A 25,036-nucleotide genomic window follows, 5' to 3' on the forward strand; every position below is an offset into this window, starting at 1 on the left:
ACCCCAGAATGGCAGTCAGATCTATCCTTGGATCAAGAAGCTGTTTGCCTGTTTAAAAATTATATCCCTGAATATTATTGTGATAGAATGACCTGTCATACAAGGCCCCAAGGTAGTTAGAGATGGCTCCAGCCTAGCTGCCAAACAAAGATTGCACAGACAGGAACTCCATTGTGTAAACTAATCCCATTAACAGGATTGCTGCCAGGGGAAGATTCAGTAGCTAAAGGAGATTGAAGGTTGGGTTGTCTACATGAACCCGTTTAGTGTTAATTTATGTTAATGAAGTTCTGTGGCTATATGAGTATGTTTTACAGCAATAAACTGTTCATTCCTGCTGTACTCAATTCAAGGTAGCCACGTCTACTTATTGGGTACATATAGCAGGGTTCCAAGGTGTGCATGCCGACTACATCTGGGTGATCTCTGGGAGTTACCTACAGCTCTCTTGGTGAACCCGTTACAATTATGTTTATCAAGTATTCATCCAGTTGCTGTTTAAACATCTGTACAGACTGATAAAACTACCTATGTAGGCAGAGAATTCCACATCCTTATTGTCCTTACTGTAAAAAAAACCCTTCCCTCGCCTTAGACTAAATCTCCTTTCTTCCAGTCTAAATATGTGACCTTGTGTCCTATGCATAGTCCTGTTTACTAATAGGTTTCCAGACAATGGCTTGTATTGGCCCCGAATATATCATATCCCCTCTGAGGCGCCGTTTTCCAAACTAAACAGATTTAAATTAGTTAACTCTTCTTCATAACTAAAGCGTTCCATTCCTTTTATTAATTTTGTAGCCGTCTCTGTACCTTTTCCAGTGCTATAATATTCTTCTTTCGAATAGGTGCCCAAAATTGTACATCATATTCAGGGTGTGGACTTACCATTGATTTATAGAGAGGCAAAACTATTTTTATCCTGCAAATTGATGCCCCTTTTTATACATGATAAAAACCTTACTGGCCTTAGCAACTGCTGACATTGCACATTGTTTCCTAGTTTGTTGTCTATAACAATTCCCAAATCCTTCTCCTTCATTACCATTTAGGGTGGAAGTTGGTTGTGCATTCCTTAACCCGAAGTGCATAATTTAGCATTTATCTACATTAAATCTGCCATTTATGTTCCCAGTCCCCAACCTATTTATAAATGATCTTGCAAAAGACATTGAAAGTCATGTTTCCGTGCAGATGACACTAAACTCTGTAAAGTAACACAATGTGAGCAGGATATTACATTGGTAAAGAGGGATTTAGATAGACTGGGGGACTTGGCACATAAATGGCAGATGAAATGTAATGTCTTTTTCCAGCCTATATAACTATTGCCCTCTCTCTCTCTGCTTCCTTTTACCTCTAAGTTGCTTGAATGGATTGTGTACAGTGGCATTACTAACTTCCTCTCCTCTAGTTCCCTCCTTGACCCTCTACAGTCTGGTTTCAAACCCCATCACGCTACTGAAAACGGCTTTAACAAAAGTCTCCAATGACTTGCTCTCTGCCAAAGCAAAATGTCACTTCTGCATTCTAATACTCTTGGATCTCTCTGCTGCTTTTGATACTGTTGATCACCACCTTCTTCTTGACTCACTTGCTTCTACAAGTGTTTTGTGTAGACACGCTCCGGATCTGAACTCAGCTTCATGTTTACTCCTCCAGACCTTTGGCCCCTGGTTCATCCCAAGCAACTTAGTTAAGGATTTTTTCTAGTCCTTTGCCAATAAGTACCTTTCTACTTGAGCCATCATGCAACCATAATTTGTGGGGTTTCCCTGACTGCCAAAATTGGAGGAAGCTCCAATGGGAGGGGGGAGGAAGCAAAGTGATGTATGGGAGGGGGAGGAGCCAAAGTGGTGTATGGGAGGGGGAGGAGCCGGAGTGGTGTATGGGAGGGGCCAACGTGGTATATGGGAGGGGGAGGAGCCAGAGTGGAGTATGGGGGGAGGAGCCATAGTGGAGTATGGGAGGGGGAGGAGCCAGAGTGGTGTATGGGAGGGGGAGGAGCCAGAGTGGTGTATGGGAGGGGGGAGGAGCCAGAGTGGTGTATGGGAGGGGGGAGGAGCCAGAGTGGTGTATGGGAGGGGGAGGAGCCAGAGTGGTGTATGGGAGGGGGAGGAGCCAGAGTGGTGTATGGGTGAATTATAGTGGTGTATGGGGGGTATTATGAATTTCAGGGCATATAGGGGGTATAAGGCATATCGATAATAGGCATATCAGGGGGGCATAAAACATATCTGGGGGTAAAAGGTATATCAGGGGGCTCAGTTGCATATCACTGGCATATAAGAGGTATAAGGAATATATGGGGGCAGAGTGGCAAGCTGGGGGTCAGATGTGCATAACCGGGGGCAGTTTGGTAAATAAAAAAAATTTAAACAAGGCTTTTTGACTCTGACTCCTCCCCCCTCCCAAACATCACTCTCCCTCTCTACCCGGCTCTGTTACTGACTTAATAGAAGCCTCAGCGTAAGTGAAGGGCAGTAACGGAGGCTGTCTGTGCGCATCGTTAAGACCCCCACCGGCTGACAGAGGATCATCCTCTCTGTCAGCCGGTGGGGGTCTAAACGATGCGCACAGACAGCCTCCGTTACTGCCCTCTGGTTCCTCCCCCTCCCATACGGCACTCTGCCTCTCTACCCGGCTCCCTGGTGTCTTGTGAACCTCCGTGGCTGACAGGAGGCAGGGTGGAGTATGGGAGGGGGAGGAGCCAGAGTGGTGTATGGGAGGGGGGAGGGGCCAGAGTGGTGTATGGGAGGGAGGAGGAGGCAGGGTGGAATATGGGAGGGGGAGGAGCCAGAGTGGTGTATGGGAGGGGGGAGGGGCCAGAGTGGTGTATGGGAGGGGGGAGGAGCCAGAGTGGTGTATGGGTGAGTTATAGTGGTGTATGGGGGGTATTATGAATTTCAGGGCATATAGGGGGTATAAGGCATATCGATAATAGGCATATCAGGGGGGCATAAAACATATCTGGGGTAAAAGGTATATCAGGGGGCTCAGTGGCATATAGGGGGTATAAGGCATATTGATATTAGGCATATCAGGGGGGCATAAAACATATCTGGGGGTAAAAGGTATATCAGGGGGCTCAGTTGCATATCACTGGCATATAAGAGGTATAAGGCATATATGGGGGCAGAGTGGCAAGCTGGGGGTCAGATGTGCATAACCGGGGGCAGTTTGGTAAATAAAAAAAATTTAAACAAGGCTTTTTTTCTCAGTTTTTATTAAATATGAAAAATAGTTAACATATGAATTAATATTTACTAATAACTTTGTATTAAAACCTAGTTTGAGAAACACTGTTTTGGGTTCTTGTAGCTTTTATTATGTCAGTAAAATAAGAAGGTGAATAGCGAGAGGCCACTGCAATAAAGAGATGAAAGTGTAAATTGTACATTTTTTTATTACATTATTTTAAATTGAAAAAAAATTACATTTTTTTATCCGATTAATCGAAAAAATAATCGGCCAACTAATCGATTATTAAAATAATTGTTAGTTGCAGCCCTAAATTCTACCACCACCCACTACCTCAAACTTTGTGTTAGTAACTTATTTTGTGCTTGTTTTTTAATCACACAAGATGTACTTCAGGTGTGAATTCACAGCTCCTGGTATACGGGTTTATCGGGTTGTTTGGGAGGTAAAGCGATATGGGAAGTGCGCATTTTCCAACTTGGAACTTTGACATACATTCCTCCTGCCACCATGTCCTATTTGGGACATCTTTGAAGCCGGTTAATTCAATTTAGACCATCAAACCATATTGATTTGAAAACTAGACACGTCAGGGAATTTCAAATGGCTTTATTGTAACCCTTTCCGTGCACTAATTTTACCATGACCCTTTCTCAAAATTCATGGTGGTATTTTTGTGTGTGTTTCCCCCACAAACACACATTGTACTTCAGGTGTGAATGTACAGCTCCTGGTATATGTCAAACAACCCCACCTCAATGTGTTCAACAACCTGTCCTGAGTACAGCGATAGCTTATACATGAGTTTATTGGGTTGTTTGGGGCTAAAAGGCCACATTTAGGTAAAAGTAACTTTTTTCCCCCATTTAGGTCAGTCTGTGCCTATGCCCTATTTGGGACATCTTTAAACCAAGCCATATACACACACATTTACATACACACACACACACACGATTGTAAACAGCACACTCCTATCATACCCAGATTCCAGCATGTACTGGCCAACTTAGCATGATAGGAGTGTGATTGCTGTTAATCAATATATATTTGTTATTGAATTTTTCTGTACAATTTTTCTGTTTAATAAAAGCGTGGTTAACACACCACAATTGGACAAAAATTAGGGATGCCAATAACGCCCTTTTCGGCATCCCTAGTCACAATACTCAGGTAGGCTGTTGCGTTTAAACGATGCTCAATTGGTACTAAGGGGTTTAAAGTGTGCCAAAAAAGGCAGGATGGATCCATGCTGTCATGACGTCCGACACCGACGTCCGACACCCGCAGCTGGAATTGAGACTCATTAGATCAGGCAACTTTCTTCCAGTGTCCAATTTTGGTGAGCCCGTGGTGTAGCCTCCGTTTCCTGTTCTTAGCTGACAGGAGTGAAGCCCGGTGTGTTCTGCTGCTGCTGTAGCCCATCTGCTTCAAGGATCGATGTGTTGTTCGTTCAGAAATAGTATTCTGCATACCTTGGTTGTAACGAGTGGTTATTTGAATTCCTGTTGCTTTTCTGTCCTCTCGAGCCAGTCTGACCATTTTCCCCCTGACATCAGCAAGGCATTCTCGTACACACAACTGCCGCTCACTGGATATTTTCTTTGTAAACCCTAGAGATGGTTGTGTATGAAAATCCCGGTAGATTAGCAGTTTCTGAAATACTCAGACCAGCCCGTCTAGCGCCAACCACCATGCCATGTTCAAATTCACTTAAATCCCCTTTCTTCCCCATTCTGATGCTTGGTGTGAATTTTAGCAAGTTGTTTTGACCACGTCTACGTGCCTAAACGCATTGAGTTGTGGCCATGTGATTGACTGATTAACTAGCAATGGAACAGGTGTACCTAATAAAGTGGCCAGTGAGTGTGTGTAAATATATATTCTTGTCTTCCCAAATATAGGCCGCATTGCTTTAATCTTTAAATTAGGGGTGCAGACTGTTATCCGGGTTTAGATATTCAAGTTGGAGTGGTACGTTTTTACCTCTCCTGTGCGGTCTATGGTCTCTGGAAATTGCTCGTGTTCACCTCCCGCAATTGGAGGAATGGGGTAGAGTTGCCCCTGTGGTGAGCGCTGTGACTCTTGCCCTTTTGTGCAAGTACACCAAGTAGCCAGAATTTTGCAGATGTATCTGCGGAAAAAGTAGTGATTCTGCACCTTTCTCCACTTATGCATCTGTATTATTCTGGCTTCTTGTAGCACTTCTGCAAAACAGCGGAGCCACGATGTGCTCCATGGGGCCGCTCCTCCAATCATGCGAAAGTGTGTGTGCGGGGTCTCCACCGATTTGCATAAACATTCTATGAATCCTGGTTAATGGAGCCAATATCTGGGAGAAGCAAGATGAAGAAAGAAGACCGAAGACCAAGAAGAGGCTAGAGAAAGGGAACTGTGGAAAGGACATTGAAGCAGTTGGCGAAGAAGGTAATGAGAAAGTAAGAGAGCACAGCGGAAGTGCATCATGAATTGGAGGGACCTTAAAAAGGCTATAAAGTATAGGTTCCCTCTGTAATTCATGATGCACATGATCACGAGGGCACATGAACAACAAGAGGGGTTCCCTAAAGTGGCATTAAGAATGAGAGTAGCGATCACACCGTATAACTTTATGGTATATTAAAAGGTCTTCAATATTTCTGTCAAAAGCTGGACTAACGGCATCATCTAAACCAAAAATGTTAAATACATGTGCTCCTGTTCATTAAATAAAATACTGTCCCCCACACCCTTACACCACCACCCTGAACCATTGATACAGGGTAGGATGGATCCACGGTTTCATGTTGTTTACACCAAAGTCCAGCCCAGCCCATAATATATTAAGTATTAATTACAAACACACACAGAAAATACTCATAATAACTATCACTCTAGCGAACAAAGCATCACACAAAGTTCAACTCATCCTGCAGGAGAAGTTCATTGTGATTGACTTTTTTTTTTTTTTTTTTTAAACTATAGCTGTGCTGCTAGCTTCCACTTCATAAATAAATCCTCAAATGTATGGACATAACATGGCATGAGAGAGCAACTGAAAACTACCATATTTGCTCGATTATAAGATGACCCCCCCCAAAATTTGAATATTCATTTAGGAAAAAAAGAAAAAGCCTGAATATAAGACTACTCTATAGGAAAAAAGTTTTACTAGTAAATATGAATTCACATGTAAACTATTTTTTCAGATTTAATAAAAACTATGATTGATAAAAATGCATTTTTTGTTTTTATCTCCTTTTACTTGCCAACCTGACCCCAGTTATGCACATCTGCCCACCAGCTATGCACATATGCCCCTTATGCGACACACTGCCCCCAGAAATGCCTAATATGCCACTATGCCTCCATGATATTCCTTTTAACCCCCTATATGACACCCTGCGTCCCTCATATTCTTTCTAACCCCTATATGCTACTCTGCCTCCAGAAAGCTCTTTAAAGTCCCCCCTCCCATATGCCACTCTTACCCATGCTTCTTTAGACTTCTCCCCGTGCTCAGACAACCTGAGCTGCTGCTGCCGCTGCCAGTACTTCCGCTGGGGCTTCTATGAATGAGCACCAGAAGGTCATGTGATGCTGGTGCTCTGTCATAGAAGCCCCGGCAGAAGTGGAGGTTGCAGACGGCCACCGGCTGCTGGAGAAGAGGATCCAGGTCCCCTGCAGCGCTGCGGGGATCTGGATCTTTGTCTTGTAGTCAGACCTCTATTTGAGGTCCGATTGGAAGACAACCTCAAATATAAGACGATGGTTATTTTCCAGAGCATTTGCTCTGAAAAAAACCTAGTCTTATAATCGAGCAAATACTGTATGTGCAATATTAAAGTGGTATTGTGACATTGAACTATGAACAGGGAAGGAGGTGGCCTGCATAGGTTAGAAACAAAAATCCATGCTAACACATGTAAGTTAGAGTTGCCCATCTGGTCTATTAAATAATATGAATATACAAATAAGAAACTAAAGCAGTTAGGTAATTTTCCCTTACATATTGGTTCCTTAACTCTGATATAATTAGACGTAAGCTGATGTATTCCTTTTCATCTATTTCCGTCACTGTACGTCGATAATCTTCCTGCAGGACAAAAAGTAAAAAAAATATGCATCAAACATATTGTATGATTTCTCGACGAGTAAGGTTTACATGCATTGTGACTGGAGCCTTTTTACCATTAGTGTTAAACCAGGATTTTCTCTTTTTCATTATTAATGCATCCACACATTTTTTTACCCCAATGACAGACAAGGGCTTTTATGATCCCACGTTTACATGTAAGGACTAACATTTCGGATGATGTTATAACTTTAGTATAATATGAAGTATGTTTAGAAGTATATTTGCTTAAGTACAATAATACAGCATATACCAACTGGCCACTTTATTAGGTACACCTAGATAGTACTGGGTTGGACCCCCCTTTTGTCTTCATTCTTCGTGGCATACTTTCTACAAGGTGCTGGAAACATTCTTCAGAGATTTTGGTCTGTATGGACATGGCAAGCTTCAGTTGCTGCAGATTTGTTGGCTGTACATCCATGATGCAAATCTCCCATTTCACCAAAGGTGCGCTATTGGATTGAGATCTTGTGACTGTGAAGGCCATTGGAACTCATTGCCATGTTCAAGAAACCAGTTTGAGATGAGAGCTTTGTGACATGGTGCATCATACTGCTGGAAGTAGCCATCAGAAGATGGGTCAATTGCTCAAAAGATGCTCAATTGGTACTAAGGGGCCCAAAGTGTGCCAAGAATATGTCCCCCACACCCTTACACCACCACCAGCCTGAACCATTGATACAGGGTAGGATGGATCCATGTTTTCATGTTGTTTACACCAAAGTCCAGCCCAGCCATCTGAATGTCGCAGCTGGATTCGAGGCTCATTAGACCAGGCAACGTTCTTCCAGTATTCCATTGTCCGACTTTGGTGAGCCTGTGCGAATTGTAGCCTCCGTTTCCTGTTCTTAGCCTGTGTGGTTTACTGCTGCTGTAGCCCATCTGATTCAAGGTTCGACGAGTTGTGTGTTCAGAAATGGTATTCTGCATACCTTGGTTGTAACAAGTGGTTACTTGAGTTACTGTTGCTTTTCTGTGATCTCAAATCAGTCTGCCTATTCTCCTCTGACATCAACAAGGCATTTTCATCCTCAGCTGCTGCTCACTGGATATTTTCTCTTTTTCGGACCATTCTCTGTAAACCCTAGAGATGGTTGTGCCTAAAAATCCCAGTAGATCAGCAGTTTCTGAAATACTCAAACCAGCCCGTCTGGCACCAACAACCATGCCATGTTCACTTAAATCAGCTTTCCCCATTCTGATGCTCGGTTTGAACTTCAGCAAGATGCCTTGACCACGTCTGCATGCCAAAATGCATTGAGTTGGTGCCATGTGATTGGCTGATTAGCTATTTGTGTTAACAAGCAATTGAACAGATGTATCTAATAAAGTGGCCAGTGAGTGTATATGTATAGTTCTTTTTTCAGGTTTAATAAGGAGCAAGATGTTTTTGCAATTTAAATTTTTTTGGAGAATGCAAAATCTCTACACAGCTCTCTATATAATGTAAAAGCACACCCTACGAATCACCAGTCAAAAACATTTAAAAATGTCAAAGTACAAAACTCCTCCCATACATATGGCAAAATAATTATTTAATTTAATTAATAATTATTTTTGTCACTTGGCTTAGAACATAACAGTACCTCATAAGGGGATTAGGGGAACTCTTTACTTAGTGTACCCCACTCTGGCAAATTTAGTTTTGACATATAATTTGAAAGTATGTACTGTAATAAGTGTAAGTCATTGGCACTATATAAATAACAGATAACCAACAAGATAATGTTGAAGGAGCTCCAGGCAAATAATATTAGTGATAAGTCCATATTATATTCGGTTGTATTTCAAAAAGTTACACTGACTGATACTCTTCCAAAATCTTTTCCTCCAGTCTTCGATTAACACCTAGGTGTTATCATCTTGAAGGCACTTTCTATACTATGAAAATTCAGTTAGGGAGACTTTTTTTTATGGAGACTACAACAAAGCTTTCATAGCAAGAGATGCATGGAATGATCATCACATGTGCCAATCTGGCAAAAAAAAGGTGGGGGATTTCAAGAACAAACGTTTTCGAAAGGGTTTGTCATTCCTAAATTACAATGTAATGTTACCAATGTTTTTAAATATCAGATATGCAGAACAATTGGAATTGCAACGTAATTATTCCTACAATATTAATGGATATAGATTAGGTTTAGCAATTTTATGTGGCATACCTTATTTGTATTCTATCAAATGGCCATTGTGACATTAATAAATATGATATATGTATTCAGCTTAATACGAAAATTACTCGTATGACAGTTTATATATTTTATAACTGGGGATATTACTATATTTTGTATAAGCATTTGTATCTTATGGACAACAAAGGAACTTTAGTCCTGTTAAATCAGGGCTTGACAAATTTGTTGTGAATCTAGGCGCCAGCTAAAAAAGTTAGGAGCCAGGGTTTTTTTTTTTTTTGGTCAGTTGGTCAGGAGTGATCTGATCATCATCAGCCCACTTACTAAACTCACAGCAATTGACCTGGAAGCACTCTGGTCTTTTTTCAACACTCAACCTTTCCTGAAGCTGCCTGTGGCAGCTGAACACTCCGTGGGAGTGATCTCAGGCTCGGGGGCAGGCTCTGAGTGGCTGTGCTGTCTGCCCAGACTCCTGGGCAGGCAGCAGCGCCCCGCGATCACAGGCTGACAAACACCTAGGCGCCAGGACAAAATTCTGAGTCGCCATGGCGACCTGGGATTTGTCGAGCCCTGTGTTAAATACCAGTTATTAATGTTGAAATAACTATATGAGAATTGGAAGAGAGAAGCATGTTCATAACAATTTATAACAAACGTTTAATGGAAGGAAAATGGGCAATATGAAAATATAAGAAAAGTTGCATTTCAATATAGTCCGTATAATTTAGGTATCAAATTAACAAAAATACTTGATTAATATTTGTTAATAGAATGTTAACCAGAGATGTTGATTTTTGAAGACAAAAACAGTCTAAAAGCAGACTTCCAGTGAGCTCAAAATGCACATGTCCAATGCATTTTAAGAATTCTTTGCAGACATGAAAACGAGAATACAAGTTACGGTCACTTCTTTGGTTCTGAATTTGCTGTGACACCAAGCTTTTGCATATGCCTGTGACCTGTGCTGCCATTAGTGCTATACAGAGCTGCTCAAAGCTATGAATAACGTAGGGGAAAAATTACACTACACATCCTGGACTCTATTTTGCTATAATATTAGAGGCATGTATTAGGAGATAGATAGATAGATATATAGATATATAGATATATATATATAGATATATAGATAGATAGACAGAAAGCTATAGTAGACGAAAGTATTACTATATTACTACCATTTTGAAATGAAAAAAATATATGATACTCACCACATGAGGATATTTTGCTATTTTAGACACCAGTTTTGCTCGAGTGATGTAGTACCTGAAGCAAAGGGAGAAAAATAGAAAAAAAAAACAATTTTTTAAACTAATATACGGTGCACCAAGTAACCCAATAAGGGACATTTTAAAAACATAACATACCTGGAAATCTGGTCAAGGTATGATGCTGCCTCACTCTCTACTGTCCGTAGCTCTGCCACAGTCTCTTCCTTAATTGTAAAATATACGTTTGAGAACAATTACATGAAAAAAAAAGACTAGATCTCATCCTGAAACATATTGAACTAAACTTATTTTTGAGATATTTCAAAAGCAATTAGATATTTGACAAAGCCTTATCAAGCCCATAGTTTTGTTATTTGTTTTTGCTAAAAACCCTTAACTTGTATTTGAATTACCATATTTGCTTGATTATAAGACGAGCAAACGCTCTGAAAAATACCCCTCGTCTCAAATAGAGGCCCTCAAATAGAGGGACCTGGATCCTCTTCTCTGGTAACCTCCGCTGCTGCGGCACTTCCTCTGGGGGCTTCTATGACGGAGTGTCTGCGTAACATGACCTTCCGGTGCTCCATCGCACAGACAACCTCCGCTGCTGCCAGCACTTCCGTCTGCGCTTCTATGACGGAGCACTGGAAGGTCACGTCACGCCGGTGCTCCTTCATAGAAGCCCGGGCGGAACTAACGAGCAGCAAAGGTTGTCTACGTGAATTGGGCAGACGTCCACCGGTACGAGGAACCAGTCTGGGGAAGCATTGGTAAGTCGGAGGGGGGGGCAGTGTGGCATATGGGGGGATATAAGGCATTCCTGTAGGCAGAGTGGCATAAAGGCGGTTAAAAGGTGTTTCGGGGGGGGGGCAGGTTGGCAAATCTGGGGTGTTAAGAGGCATATCATGGAGGAAGAGTGACATATAGGCAGGAATGTGCATAACTGGGGGCAGGTTGGCAAATAAAAGGAAATAAAAACAAAAAAGTAATTTTTAGCAACCTTTTAACCCCTTCGAGACCGGGACGTCATCTAAAAAAAATGTCCCCACGTTGCCACAATCGTGGTGATCACGGGGGCGCTGCTGCTGCTGTCTGCCCGGGTGTCTGAGCAGACAGCACAGCCACCCAGAGCCCGCCAACGGAGTGATTGTGTCAGCTCAAAATCCGTTTTTCATAAAACGCCACGGCATTGAAGGGGTTAGCGCTGCACCGACGCTCTCATGGAGCGAACAGGCAGCTTCAGGCAAGTGTGGGGACCTGACAGCATTCCCCTGCTGCCTGATCACTCCATGAGAGTGTCAGTGCAGCATTACATGGGTCTTTTTTCAACCTTATGAACTAAGGCCATCAAGTTCAACCCTTCTACCTAACCTTCCTATTCTTGATGCAAAAGAATGCAAAAAAACCCTAATTAAGCTACTTTGAATTCTGTCATCAGGGGAAAAAAAACTCTCTCGACTCCAAGAGGCAATCTGATTTCTCCTTGGATCAAGAAGTTCTAAAATATTAATGTTTTAATATAATGTTATTCTATTTATAGCCCTAAAAATAGGGCTATATTAACACAAAAATAGGGGGTTGCGTTAACCCCTTCAATGCCGCAATTGCGTCATTTTAGGGGTTAATACGAGTTTTGTATGGGGCTCTGTTGCTGTGGTCTAACCAACAGAAAAAACAAGCCCCCCCGTAGGAGCGATCAAACAGACTCCTCCCTGCAATCTCCAGTCTACCGGAGATTGTGTCCCAGCTGCCAGGGGCAGCTTCAGGGACAGGGAGAAAGGGTTCTTCCGTCTCCACATGTGTGGAGACCACCCCCTCCCTTGCTCAATTAACCCCTTTAATGCCGCAATTGTGTATGACCCCATCGCAGCATGGCAGGGGTTAATAGTCCCCACAAGCTTGTGGGGACTAAATATCAGTCAATGCTGTGCTTCAATGGAGCATCAGCATTGACAGAGTTAAAAAAAATAAAATAAAAAAACAACAATGGCACTGACCTGAAAGTCCAGGGTGCTTCCAGGTCAAATGCTGTGAGTTTAATAACTGCTGCAAAACCAATCAAAGTGGGACGATGATGATCAGATCACTCCTGGCCGACAGGAGTAATCTGATCATTATGGCAGCCCCTGGATGACCCTGCCCCACAAATAGAGAGGGGTCATCTAGGGTAATTATGAAAAAAACACAAATTATTAATAAAAAATAAAAATACATAATTAACTGATCACTTGTCAGTGACATTTTATGTCACTGATTATTGATCGGTCTCCCTGTATCAATGTCAGTTGCCTAAACATGCAACTTACAAGTGATCTGACGGAATTATTTTGTTTATTTTTTTTTAAGTTTCAAACTTGAAATGCGCACATTCCAGTTTTGACTCCACAATGTCTGAGAAACATGACTAATCTTTGCATGTGGGGTATTGCTGTACTCAGGGGGGTTACTGAACACAAATCAAGACTTGTTTTTTCACACATCTACTCAGAAAAATAATAAGCTGCTGCAAAGTGGATTTGAAAAATGTCTTTTTTGTTAGACTAAAAATTTGGAAGGTGCCAGTGTGGAATCAGCTGCATGGGACAAGCCAATATGCCCCTAACTCCCTAACTAGATTCCCTGAGCCGTCTAGTTTTAGGAAATATATAGTTTTAGGGGGTTAAAATGAAATATGGGGTGTCTACGTGTCTCAGATGAGACCTGGACCCAACAAACTGATCTGTCAAAATTCCATGTTTGAAAACTGAAATGCGCATGTTCCAATTTTGAACCCGCAGTGCCAAAGAGACATGCCCTACCCATGTATATGGGGTATTCCTGTATTTCGGGGGTGTTTCTAAATACAAATCACAAGTTGTTTCAGTCATTTTATGTACCCAGAAAAAAAATAGTGAAATACTGTGTTCGGAATGAATGGGTTTGTTAAAAATGAAAAAAATTAAATTTTACTGCAATGTTTAGGACAGACTGGCACTAAAATGGTTAAATAACAAGTGTGAAAATGCCAAGTAAAACACTTTGGAATGTCATCTTTCAAAAAAATATATACTTTTGTTGAGCGGTTTTTCTTTTTCTGGCCGCTATTGGGGCGCAACTCCCAGGTTACCACAAAATCAGAAACTGCGATGCGCATCATTCATATTTAACCCTGTCGAAATAAATGGATACTAGGCATATGAGGTGCTTCCCAAAACAGGACAAATACCCAAATACACTGAGTTTTTTTTTTTCCCCATTTGCACTGGTTATATTAAGTTTTTATAGGTGAAACTGAAAATATCTCCTTTTTCCCCTTAATTTCCCCCACATTTTTATAATTATTATTGCAAAAGAAAGCCCTACTTGTGCTGAAAAAAACAATATATGAATTGTGTGGGTGCACTAATTGAGAATAGAGAATTTACAGTTGACTAAAGACATAGCAAAAACACAAAAACGTCTCCGGTCTTTTAGCGCAACCTTAGTAACAAAAACCCGGTCCTGAAGGGGTTAAATATGAAATATAGTTTACATGTTAATATTTTCTAGTAAATATTTTTCCAATAGGGTAGTCTTATCTTTAGGCTTTTTTTTTCCTAAATTTTCAAATTTGAGGGGGGTCATCTTATAATTGAGCAAATACAGTAATTTTCAAGATGGCAATCCACAAGACTCCACCACAATAAGCTTCCGCACACTACATAAATATTTAATTTTGTTGTACAATCCTGGAAGACAAGTATTCATTACACTTTGTATGAATGCAGGGATTTCTACCAGGCTAGCCAGGCAGCATACTCATGTTTCAATTTATCTGCAGATCATTAAACCCCTTAATGACAAGACTGTCTTTCCCGTAGCACATTTTGGGACAAAGGCTCTTAACATTTTTCAGTGTTGCTGTTTAGAGGTAATTTTCTTCTCTCATTTTGTGCACCCACACACGTTATGTATTTTTTTATTTATTTTTTTGGTGACAATGGGGAATTATTTTTACATGTTACCATATGTTTTTACATTTAAAAAAAATAAAAATTTTAATCACTGGTCTGTCGTTTATCCCACCAATCGCCGTGATTCACGGAGATCGGAAGGTCAGAAAAACTTTTTTTTTTTGTTTGCCTGGACAGCATCACTTGTGAGGCTTCCAGGAAAACTGTGATAACGCCGCGATCAACGGTAAATAACGCTACTACGTACATGTACGGGCATTGTCACTAACACATTGCATTGTGACCCCATACATGGTGTATTGTCGTTAAGGCTTAATGCCAGTCGGCAGTAAACATGAGGCATCTGTCTATTGGTTGTCTCGTGTGTACTCTTAAACACGCAAGTAGAGGTATGAGAAGCCCAGCTACACCACAGAAGAGCAATTTGAACGATTGCTTTTCGAAAATTCCTCATTACAGAGCTGAGGACCGCTATGATAGAGATGCACAACTGGCTGCATTTACCCATCTTTGCCTGCAACATACAGTTGCAATTAGAATTATTCTACCCCCATTGCCAATGAGATTTATTAACAAAATTTACAGACATTTCAAGCTGTTTGCAATGAACAAATCAAGCAAAAACAATTGAACTAGCCCAACACAATGAATGCTTCGAGTGTTTTCCCCAAATTCAACTGAAAACGCAATTGACGACTTCTCAAGTCTTAAAATTAATTCAACCTCCTATTCGGAATCCCTCACAAAAAGACATTGTCTAACTAATCAAGGGCTTCATTAGTTGCACCAGGGGTGTTGGAGGTGGAACACATAAAATACCAAAACTGCTTAGAGGTTTTGTTGAGTGTCACATTGGACTGCACGCTAGAAACATTAGAAAAGATTGTCGACCTTTACAAAACAAAAACCAGCATACAAAGAGATAGCGAAGGCACTGAATGTCCCTAGAGACACTGTTGGAATCATAGTTTGCAAGTTCAAAGCTAAAGGAACATTGGTTACACTACCTGGCAATATTGGACATTCCAACAGGACAATGATCCCATGCACACCTCAAAATTCCAACAAGTAATTCAAGTGTGCTCTTTGCCACTGAAAGTAGCATATGCCATTTGTTTAACTTAACTAGCAACACAAAAACTACAGACAAATGTTAACATAAGTTTTACCTGAATGGAAACTCCAAAATTATTACCATCTTCTATCCTTGGGATAAGCAATTGTACCCACATTTTCACCTAGAGAGAAATATACATATAATTAAAAGAATCTCAAACTTTACAGTATGATCCAGAGGGCATCATGAAAACATAAATGGATAATTATCACGCAGTAAGTTACAATTGTTAAACAGTTTTTAGCCAGGTAAAAGTAAACAGGAAATGGTGGGGGGTTAACATGTTAGCCCTGAGGTAAGGACTAGTATTAAGGAAATGGTACATATACCAATACAGGTGATTATGTGGAAGTCACATGTAGAAATCACACAGATCTAAAAACGGCACGGTGAATTGTAGGTATATGCTACAAACCCCCAAATATTAGTATTGAGGGTAAACAACAGCTATAACAAGCAGTATAGCAAAGGGGAGTAAATGTTTAACTCCTTAAGGACCCTTCACGAGCGATAGCATTAACATTTTTGTGGTGCTCATGTTTAGCTGTAATTTTCTTCTCTTTCGTTCCATGTACCCACACAAGGTTGATGGGGCCTTTAGGGTTAATGTAGGGGCAGTTGTGGCTGATGGGGTCTTCTCTTCAGGATCAATTTAATGCTGGAGGACTGAGGGTTAATTTAATTAATTTAATAAGGTTAACTTAAGGTGCAGTTAAAAGGTAAAGGGGAGAAAACTAAGGGTTATCTAAATCCTGGGGGCAGTGAAGATTAACCCAGTATTTATTTATAGAAGTATTGTGTCTGAATGAGTCTGCAAATCTAAGAGTGCACTATGGCATATCAGGGGGGTATACGGCATACCTGGGGAGGATGGAGTGACATATAAGGGGGTATAAGGCATATGTGGGGAGGGCGGAGTGGCCTGTCCGGGAGGCAGTGTGGCAAGCCTGGGCTCAAATGTGCATAACTGGGGGCAGGTTGGGAAATAAAAATCCATTTCTATCAAAGCTTATTTTATTCTGTCATTTGTTTAACATCCTACGTTACTTTATTAAATTTTAAATAAATGAAAAATGTATATTAATCGAAAAAAATAATCGGCCAACTAACAGATTATGAAAATAGTTAGTTGCAGCCTTAGTTAAAAGGCCACATTTGGGTCATGAGCAATTCAGGTTTTTAGCTAACAATTTTCACATCTGTTCTTCCTGTCCCATGTCCTATTTGGGACATTTTATAAGCTGGCTGATTTAATTTAGCCGCATCAAACCATGTATTTTTGAAAACTAGCCACCTAAGGGTATTTCAAATAGTGGTATTTTAACACTTTCCATGCATTCTTTGTACCATAAGCCTTTGTAAAATCTTTGCGATAATTTGGGGTTTTTTTCTCACACAAATGCTGGTATTTTAACTACTTCCATGGCAGCACCAACTTTAGGACTCTTTTTTTCTTTACATTTTTTTGGCATATTTGCTTTGAACTGGATTCGTTTTTTCCCTCATTTTTTTAATTGTGTTTTACAGATCACAGTGATTAGTGAGCTGGGCTCCATTGACCTCCACAGATGGGTGCAGTACCTGCAGACAACCTGCAGGAGAGGGTGAGACCATCTGCAATCGTATTTTGAATGGGCGCTGTCATCTTCTTAGAGACTCCAACAGGTGGCATTTTGAAATGCTCCTAGGAGCGATCAAATGGGGCCTCTGACTTCTTAGTGTTGAAGATGGTCTCCATATCCAGACACTTCAGCAACTTCTTTATCCACTGGTCTCCACCACAATTAAAAGGCATATAGCTTTTCAATATGGTGAAAATGATCACTCCTAGGAGCAGTTGTACAGAACCCCCACATCTTTTTGGTGTTACTGGATGCCTTTCTTCACCAGCTGAGTAAAAAAAGCAAACAATTGCTTTCTATGCTCGTTTTATGCCATGACGTGCCTGGCACTTCAATTGCCATTAAGGGGTTAAGGAATATGTTTTATCCAATGTAGGGCTGCATAAAATCGATAATGAAAATAGTTGATAATGAATTTCATTATCGATTATAAGATGGTTTTTTGAGGGATGCACCAATATATTGGCTGAAGAGAGCATTATCTGTAAAATGCTGAAATAAAAAAAACGGATGAAAATCATCCACAGGGGCTGGGATGCTTACCTGCGCCTTGGTCGCACAGTGTGCGAGCAGCATCTTGTCCTGGAAAAGCAGGAACCCAGCGGATTCATGTGAATGCACATCACGTGACTCTGCTCAGTTCCTTCTTCCCCTGGGGGCGTGGCCAGAGAAGTAGTTAGAGAGGAAGCAGCAGGGCCCCTGCAATAGTCTGCAAGTGAGAGATCTGAAGTTCAGGTAAGGGGATGTTGGAGGGTGAATGAGCAAATGTGTGATTAAGGGAATAAGTGTGTGTGTGTCAGTCATAGGGAGCCTGTAATCGTACGCCCATCACGCCCAGGTTCCAGCATGTACTGGTTGCCTGGGCATGATAGTGTGATTGCTGTTTTATATATATATATATATATATATATATATATATATATATAGTTATTGCATTTTTTTGTCCCTTTTTGGTGTGTTTATTACTGTTAATAAAAGTGGGTTTTTTTGTTTTTTCTAAGGGGGGGGGGTAATTTTCTGTTTGGGTTCAGAATTTTAATTTCAGTGCATCCCTACTATAAAGATATCTTACGGCACCGGAAGTTGTATACCGTTCTGCACTGGTAAGGAGGATTGTTAAAGCTTACCGCGCAGACGTTCACCGGCGAGCGTAAACAACCTCCGCTGCCGGCACGTCTGCACGATGTGCTTTAACAATCTCCCTTGCCGGGACTCCCCTCGTGGGAGATTGTTAAAGCACACCGAGCAGACGTGCCAGCAGCGGGGGTTTACGCGCATCGCCGCTGAACATCTGCGCGATGCGCTTAGACAACCTCCCGTGCCAGCACTCCCCCCGTGGAAAGTGCCGGCAGGGGAGCCTGTCTGAGCGTATCGGAGAGTAGGATGCAGGTCCCCCTGCGGGGGATCTGTATCCTAACCCTGCCAGACCTCGAGCTCCCTAATGTTGGGCTAGTTAGAGGGAGGTTGTGATCTCCCCAACCAGCCCTGCTCATCGGGTGCCCGCTGATCAGGGCTAGTTGGGGAGATCACGATCTTGCACCTACCTCGGCGCGGCCCTGAAGACCGGCCCAGGGGAGGCGGCTTCTCCACTCACCCCTCCCCTAGAGATTCGCGATTCTCCAGTCCGGCTCCGTAAGTTTCAGTACCCGGCCTATAAGACGACTCCCGACTTTTGTTTAGATTTTCACGGGTTAAAAAGTAGTCTTATACGCCGGAAAATACGGTATGTTCTCTTGTGGTAGTATTTCTCCTTTTAAATAAACTCTTCCTTTATCTTGTTGATTCCCTTTAAATGTTTCTATCATATCCCCCGTCACATCTTTCTTCCAGGCTATATATGTTAAGATCCTTTAACCCCTTCAGGACCAGCGTTCTTCTACTGCGTCTTCCCTTGAAGACTGCAGTTTTATTTAAATATTTTAATTCCGTGCTCGTGATTCGCTTCAAAGAGATCACGTGCAAGGAATTGAGGGGGAGTGGCTGCTACAGATCGCTAGGGACACCCATCGGTCAGTAGCAGCCGCCCCTTGCGATCCCAGCGTCCATAGCGACGCTGGATCGCGCATCATCGATGACGTACCTGGTACGTCCCAGTCTGTGGGTGACACCCAACCAGTAAGTACCAGGTACGTCATCGGTACGGATGGGGTTAACCTGTCCTGGTAAGGTTTATCCTGTAATCCATGAACCATTTTAGTAGGCCTGCAACAACGAATCGATAAAATAAATAGATTATGAAAATTGTTGCCAACAATTTTCATTATCTATTAGTTGAATCCATTTTTATAGATTTATAAAAAGTTTTTTTCAGAGAAAATGCTTCTGTTGATATACTAACCCCTGGTGGGCCAGGTAGAATTTTTTCCGGGGGCTATAAAGTGCATACTTTAATTTGTGTTTTTTATTTTTTGATTGCTGTAATATTTGATTTATTGTTTGTATTTTCCATGTATTTATATTGTATTGTATATTATCTATTCTTTTTTATTAAAGCATATTTTTATACCTATTTTAGCGCTGTCAGTTTTTCTTATATCAGGGAGCTATAAGGCATATCAGGGGGGGCACAGTGGCATATAGGGGGGCACAAGGCATATCGGGGGGACAGAATAGCACATAGGAGGTATAAGGCATTTCTGGGAAAAGTGGCAAAGAAAATATAAACAAGAGGCATTTTTCTCAATCATAGTTTTTATTAAATATGAAAAAATTGTTTACAAGAATGAATATTTACTAGTTAAACTTTTGGTAGTTTGAGAAAATGTGTTTTGGGTTCTTGTACCTTTAAAATATAGCTTTAATTATGTCAGTAAAATAAGAAGGCAAATAGAGAAATGCCATTGTGATAGAGATAAAAGTGTTATTCACTCATCTTAATGTAAATTATACATTTTAATTTTAAACAAAAAATGTGCATATTTTGTTTTATCCGATTAATCGAAAAGATAATCGGCCAACTAATCGATTTAAATAGTATCTATATACTTCTGGAGATACGGTCTGTACAACGGTATGAGCACTTCTCTCTTCTACTGCCAATACCTCTCGCTATACAAGGAAGCATTCTGCTAGAATAACCTGCTGCTCTACTGCATTGTCTACCTACCTTTAAATACTCAGAAATAATTACTCCTAAATCCCTTCCACTCACGTTGAGGCTAGGACAGTATAAAATTTTCTATACTCTGCCCTTGGCCCTAGATGCATTACTTTGCATTTATCCACATTAAATGCCAGTTGCCACAGCTCTGACCATTTTTCCAGTTTACCTAAATCATTTGCCATTTGGCTTCTCCCTCCAGGAACATCAACCCTGTTGCAAATTTTTGTGTAGGGCTGCAGCTAATGATTATTTTCATAATCAATTAGTTGGCTGATTATTTTTTCGATTAATCGGATAAAAAAAAAAAAAAAAAAGTACATTTTTCATTTATTTAAAATAATTTAATAAAGTAACATAGGAAGTTTAAAAACAAATGGCAGAATAAAAAAAAAAAAGAAAAAAAAAAAAAGAAGATAAAAATGCCACGTGGCCCTCCCCACATATGCCTTATACCCCCTGATATGTCACTCTGTCCTCCCCAGGTATGCCGTATACCCCCCTGACATGCCATAGTGCACTCATAGATTTGCAGACTCATTCACAGACACAATACAATACATTAATAATCTTCACTGACCCCAAGATTTAGATTCCCCTTAGTTTGCCCCCCCCCCCCCTTTTACCTCTAACTGCACCTTAAGTTAACCTTATTAAATTAACCCTGAAGAGAAGACCCCATTAACCACAACTGCCCCTAAATTAACCCTGAAGACCCCATCAACCACAACTGCCCCTAAATTAACCCTGAAGACCCCATCAACCACAACTGCCCCGATATTAAATTTTATAGATGAGTGTCACAACCATGTGGATGCCATAGGAAATGGGTCGGGCTAATCTGCCATTTGGCCCTGCCCCTCTCCCTCCCTGCAGTCAGTGCCGATTGGCCCCGCCCCTTTCTTTCTCCAGCAGTGATTGCAGGGAGGGACTGGTAAGTAGGAACTGCTGCTGTGAGTCACAAACTGATTATAAAACGGGTGTTTTTCAGAGTGTTTGCTCTGAAAAAACCCTAATTTTATAATCAATAAAAATAGATTCAACTAATCGATAATGAAATTCATTGGCAACGATTTTCATTATCTATTATCGATTTTATCGATTAGTTGTTGCAACCCTATTTTTGTCGTCAGCAAAAAAACATACCTTTCCATCAAGAGCATCTGCAATATCACTAATAAAAATACTAAAGATAATTGGTCCAAGTACAGATCCCCGAGGTATCTCACTGGTAACAAGACCTTGCTCTGAATATACGCCATTGACTACAACCCTCTTGTGTTTCACTCAGCCACTCCCTAATCCATAGGATCTAAATTCAGAGTTTGCAGTTTATGTCTTCTATGTGGCACAGTGTCAAAGGCCTTCCTGAAATCCAGATACTCACCCTGATCAATTACTTTAGTGACCCAATCAAAAAAAATCAATAGGATTTGCTTGGCATGATTGAGAGTCCAGAGTGCTTTTGCCAACAGAAGTGTTTGCAAATGACACAAAATTAATTAAGGTGATAAACCAGATGTTACCAACCTGCAAGGAAATTTGATCAAACTGGAAAACTAGACAGCCAAGAGACAGTTGACTTATTAGGGCTGCAACTATTATTTTCTTAATCTATTAGTTGGCCGATTATTTTTCTGTTTTATCGTATAAAAAAAATACATGTACATTTTTCATTTATTTAAAATAATTTAACAAACAGGATTTCAACGAAGCTCATTGTAGCGAAACGAAGCTCATTGTAGCGAAACATACGTTGGGGTTGGTATGTTTGGACTTGGCACCATTCATTACCAGGCTTTTTGCTGTTTTCAGCCTTTCTTCTAGGTTTGGTTAGTAACTTTTGAGCACCGATGTACCATTGCTGTATGTTATTTCATTTGTTCCTTTTCACTTTATCGCTGTGGTCATCCTTGTGTTTCTTATTTGTGCCTTCATATACATACGTATTTCCATCCTAGTTCCTGTAATCTTGTGCCTCTGTTCATATGTACCTTCCTATATGTGTCTTGGTGCCGAGATGCTTTTATATTATATATATTTTTTTTACACCCAAGGTTTTAGGGTAGCCTAGTCAAAGTCCTAACTTGAATTAGATTGAGATGCTGTGGCGTGATCTTAAAAAGGCCAAATTCCTCCACAATGACTTGAGACTCAGTCCGTTATGAAACGTTTTCCAGTTGTTGAAGCCAATGGTTTAGGAGGGCAATTACTCTCTACCTTCAATAAATGAAAACTTAAATTTTTTTAGATGGCCGGCTTGCACACACCGTGCTGCTCAGCGACAGTGCCTCAGTGAGGCTCCTCGTGAGAGAGGATCGTCACGGAGGAGAGCAGAGAGAAAAAAAAAAAAAAGCGAAAATATAAAAGTATTTAAAAAAAATAAAATAGGGGTTTGAGGAAAGTGGACCGATATTTAAAGGGGTGGGAATTCCCTTGGGACATCATTAAAACTTAAAATACAAAAGGGGATGGATCGGTTTTGAAATTACAAAATCAATATAAACAGGGGTGTGTGTGGCTGGGAGTAATACACATGGCAATGGGGGCATCAATAGACAAGAGGGTGGGTGGGCATCACATAATACCGCACCTTTCTCCCTGGAAGAAGGAAGTGGGCTGGCCAATCTGCAGTGACTGCAGGGAGGAACTGTAACTAGGAGCTGCTGCGAGTCACGCTTAAACGGATTATAAAAACGAGGGGTATTTTTCGGAGCATTTGCTCTGAAAAAACCCTCATTTTATAATCGATAAAAATAATAGATTCAACTAATCGATAATGAAATTTGTTGCCAACGAATTTCATTATCGATTTTATCAATTAGTGGTTGCAGCCCTACTCTAAATTGTGGCTTCAGGCGTCCCGTGTACGATGACTTTTTTTAGTTTACCGATTACTCCCAATCCCATAAAATTCTATCTTGTATTATCTGCCAAGTACCGATGTTCTCTTTCTCCAGTACACATGGATACAGAGGAGTTAAATAAAATGCAATCTTATTTCCATAAAATGGCCACCAAAATCCTCAGCACCAGGCCCGTGATGGTCTTAATCTGGCCCTGCCTCCAGTGTGCGTCAACCATCTTAAATCCATCTTGTACCCACAGTGTTCTCCAGCCTTGTGCAGTTTTATTTGGCTAAACTTGTTTTAAATGGCTTGTGGACTGCTTAAGTAATTTAGTACTGATACAATTACATATTTAAGTTGATCAAACCTGTCCACTACTTTTTTAATTAATCGCCAAATTAACCCTGTATTAATATGCATTATAAAACAAAAAGGCCATATTTTCTCTCAGAAAAATGAGTGCGGCCCACACACACACATACATTTCTGATGAAGTGGCCCACTGCAGAAAAAACTTGGACAGTCCTGACATAGGGAGACAATACCAGCCACTCTCCGGATCTGTTCATTAGAAGGATTGTGCAAAGAACAAGGTCACCTATTCAGATTTCAATGAAGGAATTTTATTTTGATCAGCTAAAAAGGGTTCTTCACAAAAAGAACAGATATTAAATTCACTATGTATTGACTTTGTGCTATCAAATTCAATACCTTTAAATAAGGGCAAATATATATATTTAGCATTGAGAAATCAGATTTTCCCCCTTTTTTCAGACAAAACAGGAAATTCACTTCAATGAGGGCTTTTTTTGTCAATTGGATGAACAGGCTGCACTTGATGTGACTTTGCTAAACCTGTTACAGAAAGGCCACCGAAGGAAAAAACTCACCAACTAATATTTAAATCCCACAACACTGCATATACTTTTTGCAGACATTTCTTCAAATGGCAAGCATTAACAAAAATGTTTAATAGGGTTGACACCACTTGATCATAATTACAATACAAGAAATGTATGACCATTAACACACTCACCGTGTTGCATTTCTCGATTAGCAGCCTAATTTCTGGCTTAACTTTCTCAATTATCTCCACCAGTTGTGTGTTGCTCTTCAGCATGCCGTTGGGCATCACAAAAACCTTTGTGCCTTTGAAAATGGAACAATTCATTGCATGACTCATCTAATTCGGTAATAAATGATGTTGCTACTGTACTCAAATAATTCTACATACTTGGGCATCTAGATTCATACAAATTGCAAATTTACCGAATTTTGGTGTATACAGCGATTCATACCAATCCCAAAAAATGAGGGCAGACACAAATAGCTCAGAATTTTCATCTGCAATTTGTGGGTTCATCATCACTCATTCACCATCTCTCTCGTGCTTTCTAAATGTTTCCAGGCCTTCTTGCCATTTTTAGCATTTTTTCCCCTTTATATTATATCTAATCTGGTAACCTCTCTGATCCGATCTCCGCAGGCTTAACCCGGCAACTTCCCCCAAAATGGTGGCACTGCAGTGACCTTCCTCCCAGAGGATATCCCCTAAAGCGCCACCTGAGAGCAATATTGTAACATGCTCTCCTGAACCTCCAATCAGGGGAGACGTCATTGCGAGCACCACCATATTGCCCTCAGTTCACGAGGACAAAATGACGCCACCTGCAGTGACATCCTCTCCCCCGATTAGAGGATCGATTAGGACTTCACTGCAGTGCCGCCATTTCAGCTGAAGTTACCCAGTTATGTCCA

The 25,036-nt window shown here is 40.8% G+C and overlaps 1 protein-coding gene across 1 annotated transcript in view; it reads right to left on the reverse strand.

Moving 5' to 3' along the window:
- The window catches only part of LOC149282005 (proteasome activator complex subunit 3-like), a 55,529-nt gene that overhangs the window by 6,590 nt on the left and 23,903 nt on the right, over positions 1-25,036 (reverse strand). The window contains exons 6-10 of the mRNA XM_089498656.1: positions 24,315-24,427; positions 15,760-15,828; positions 10,812-10,879; positions 10,656-10,710; positions 7,187-7,273 (exon numbers count right to left, since the gene is read on the reverse strand). Of these exons, the coding sequence (XP_089354782.1) occupies positions 7,187-7,273; positions 10,656-10,710; positions 10,812-10,879; positions 15,760-15,828; positions 24,315-24,427 (392 nt within the window). The remainder of the gene's footprint in view (positions 1-7,186; positions 7,274-10,655; positions 10,711-10,811; positions 10,880-15,759; positions 15,829-24,314; positions 24,428-25,036) is intronic.

This window comes from Sceloporus occidentalis, unplaced genomic scaffold (assembly GCF_023333645.1).
Source record: "Sceloporus occidentalis isolate IW3139 unplaced genomic scaffold, rSceOcc1.0.p SCAF_124, whole genome shotgun sequence".
NCBI classification, from domain to species: Eukaryota; Metazoa; Chordata; class Lepidosauria; order Squamata; family Phrynosomatidae; genus Sceloporus; species Sceloporus occidentalis.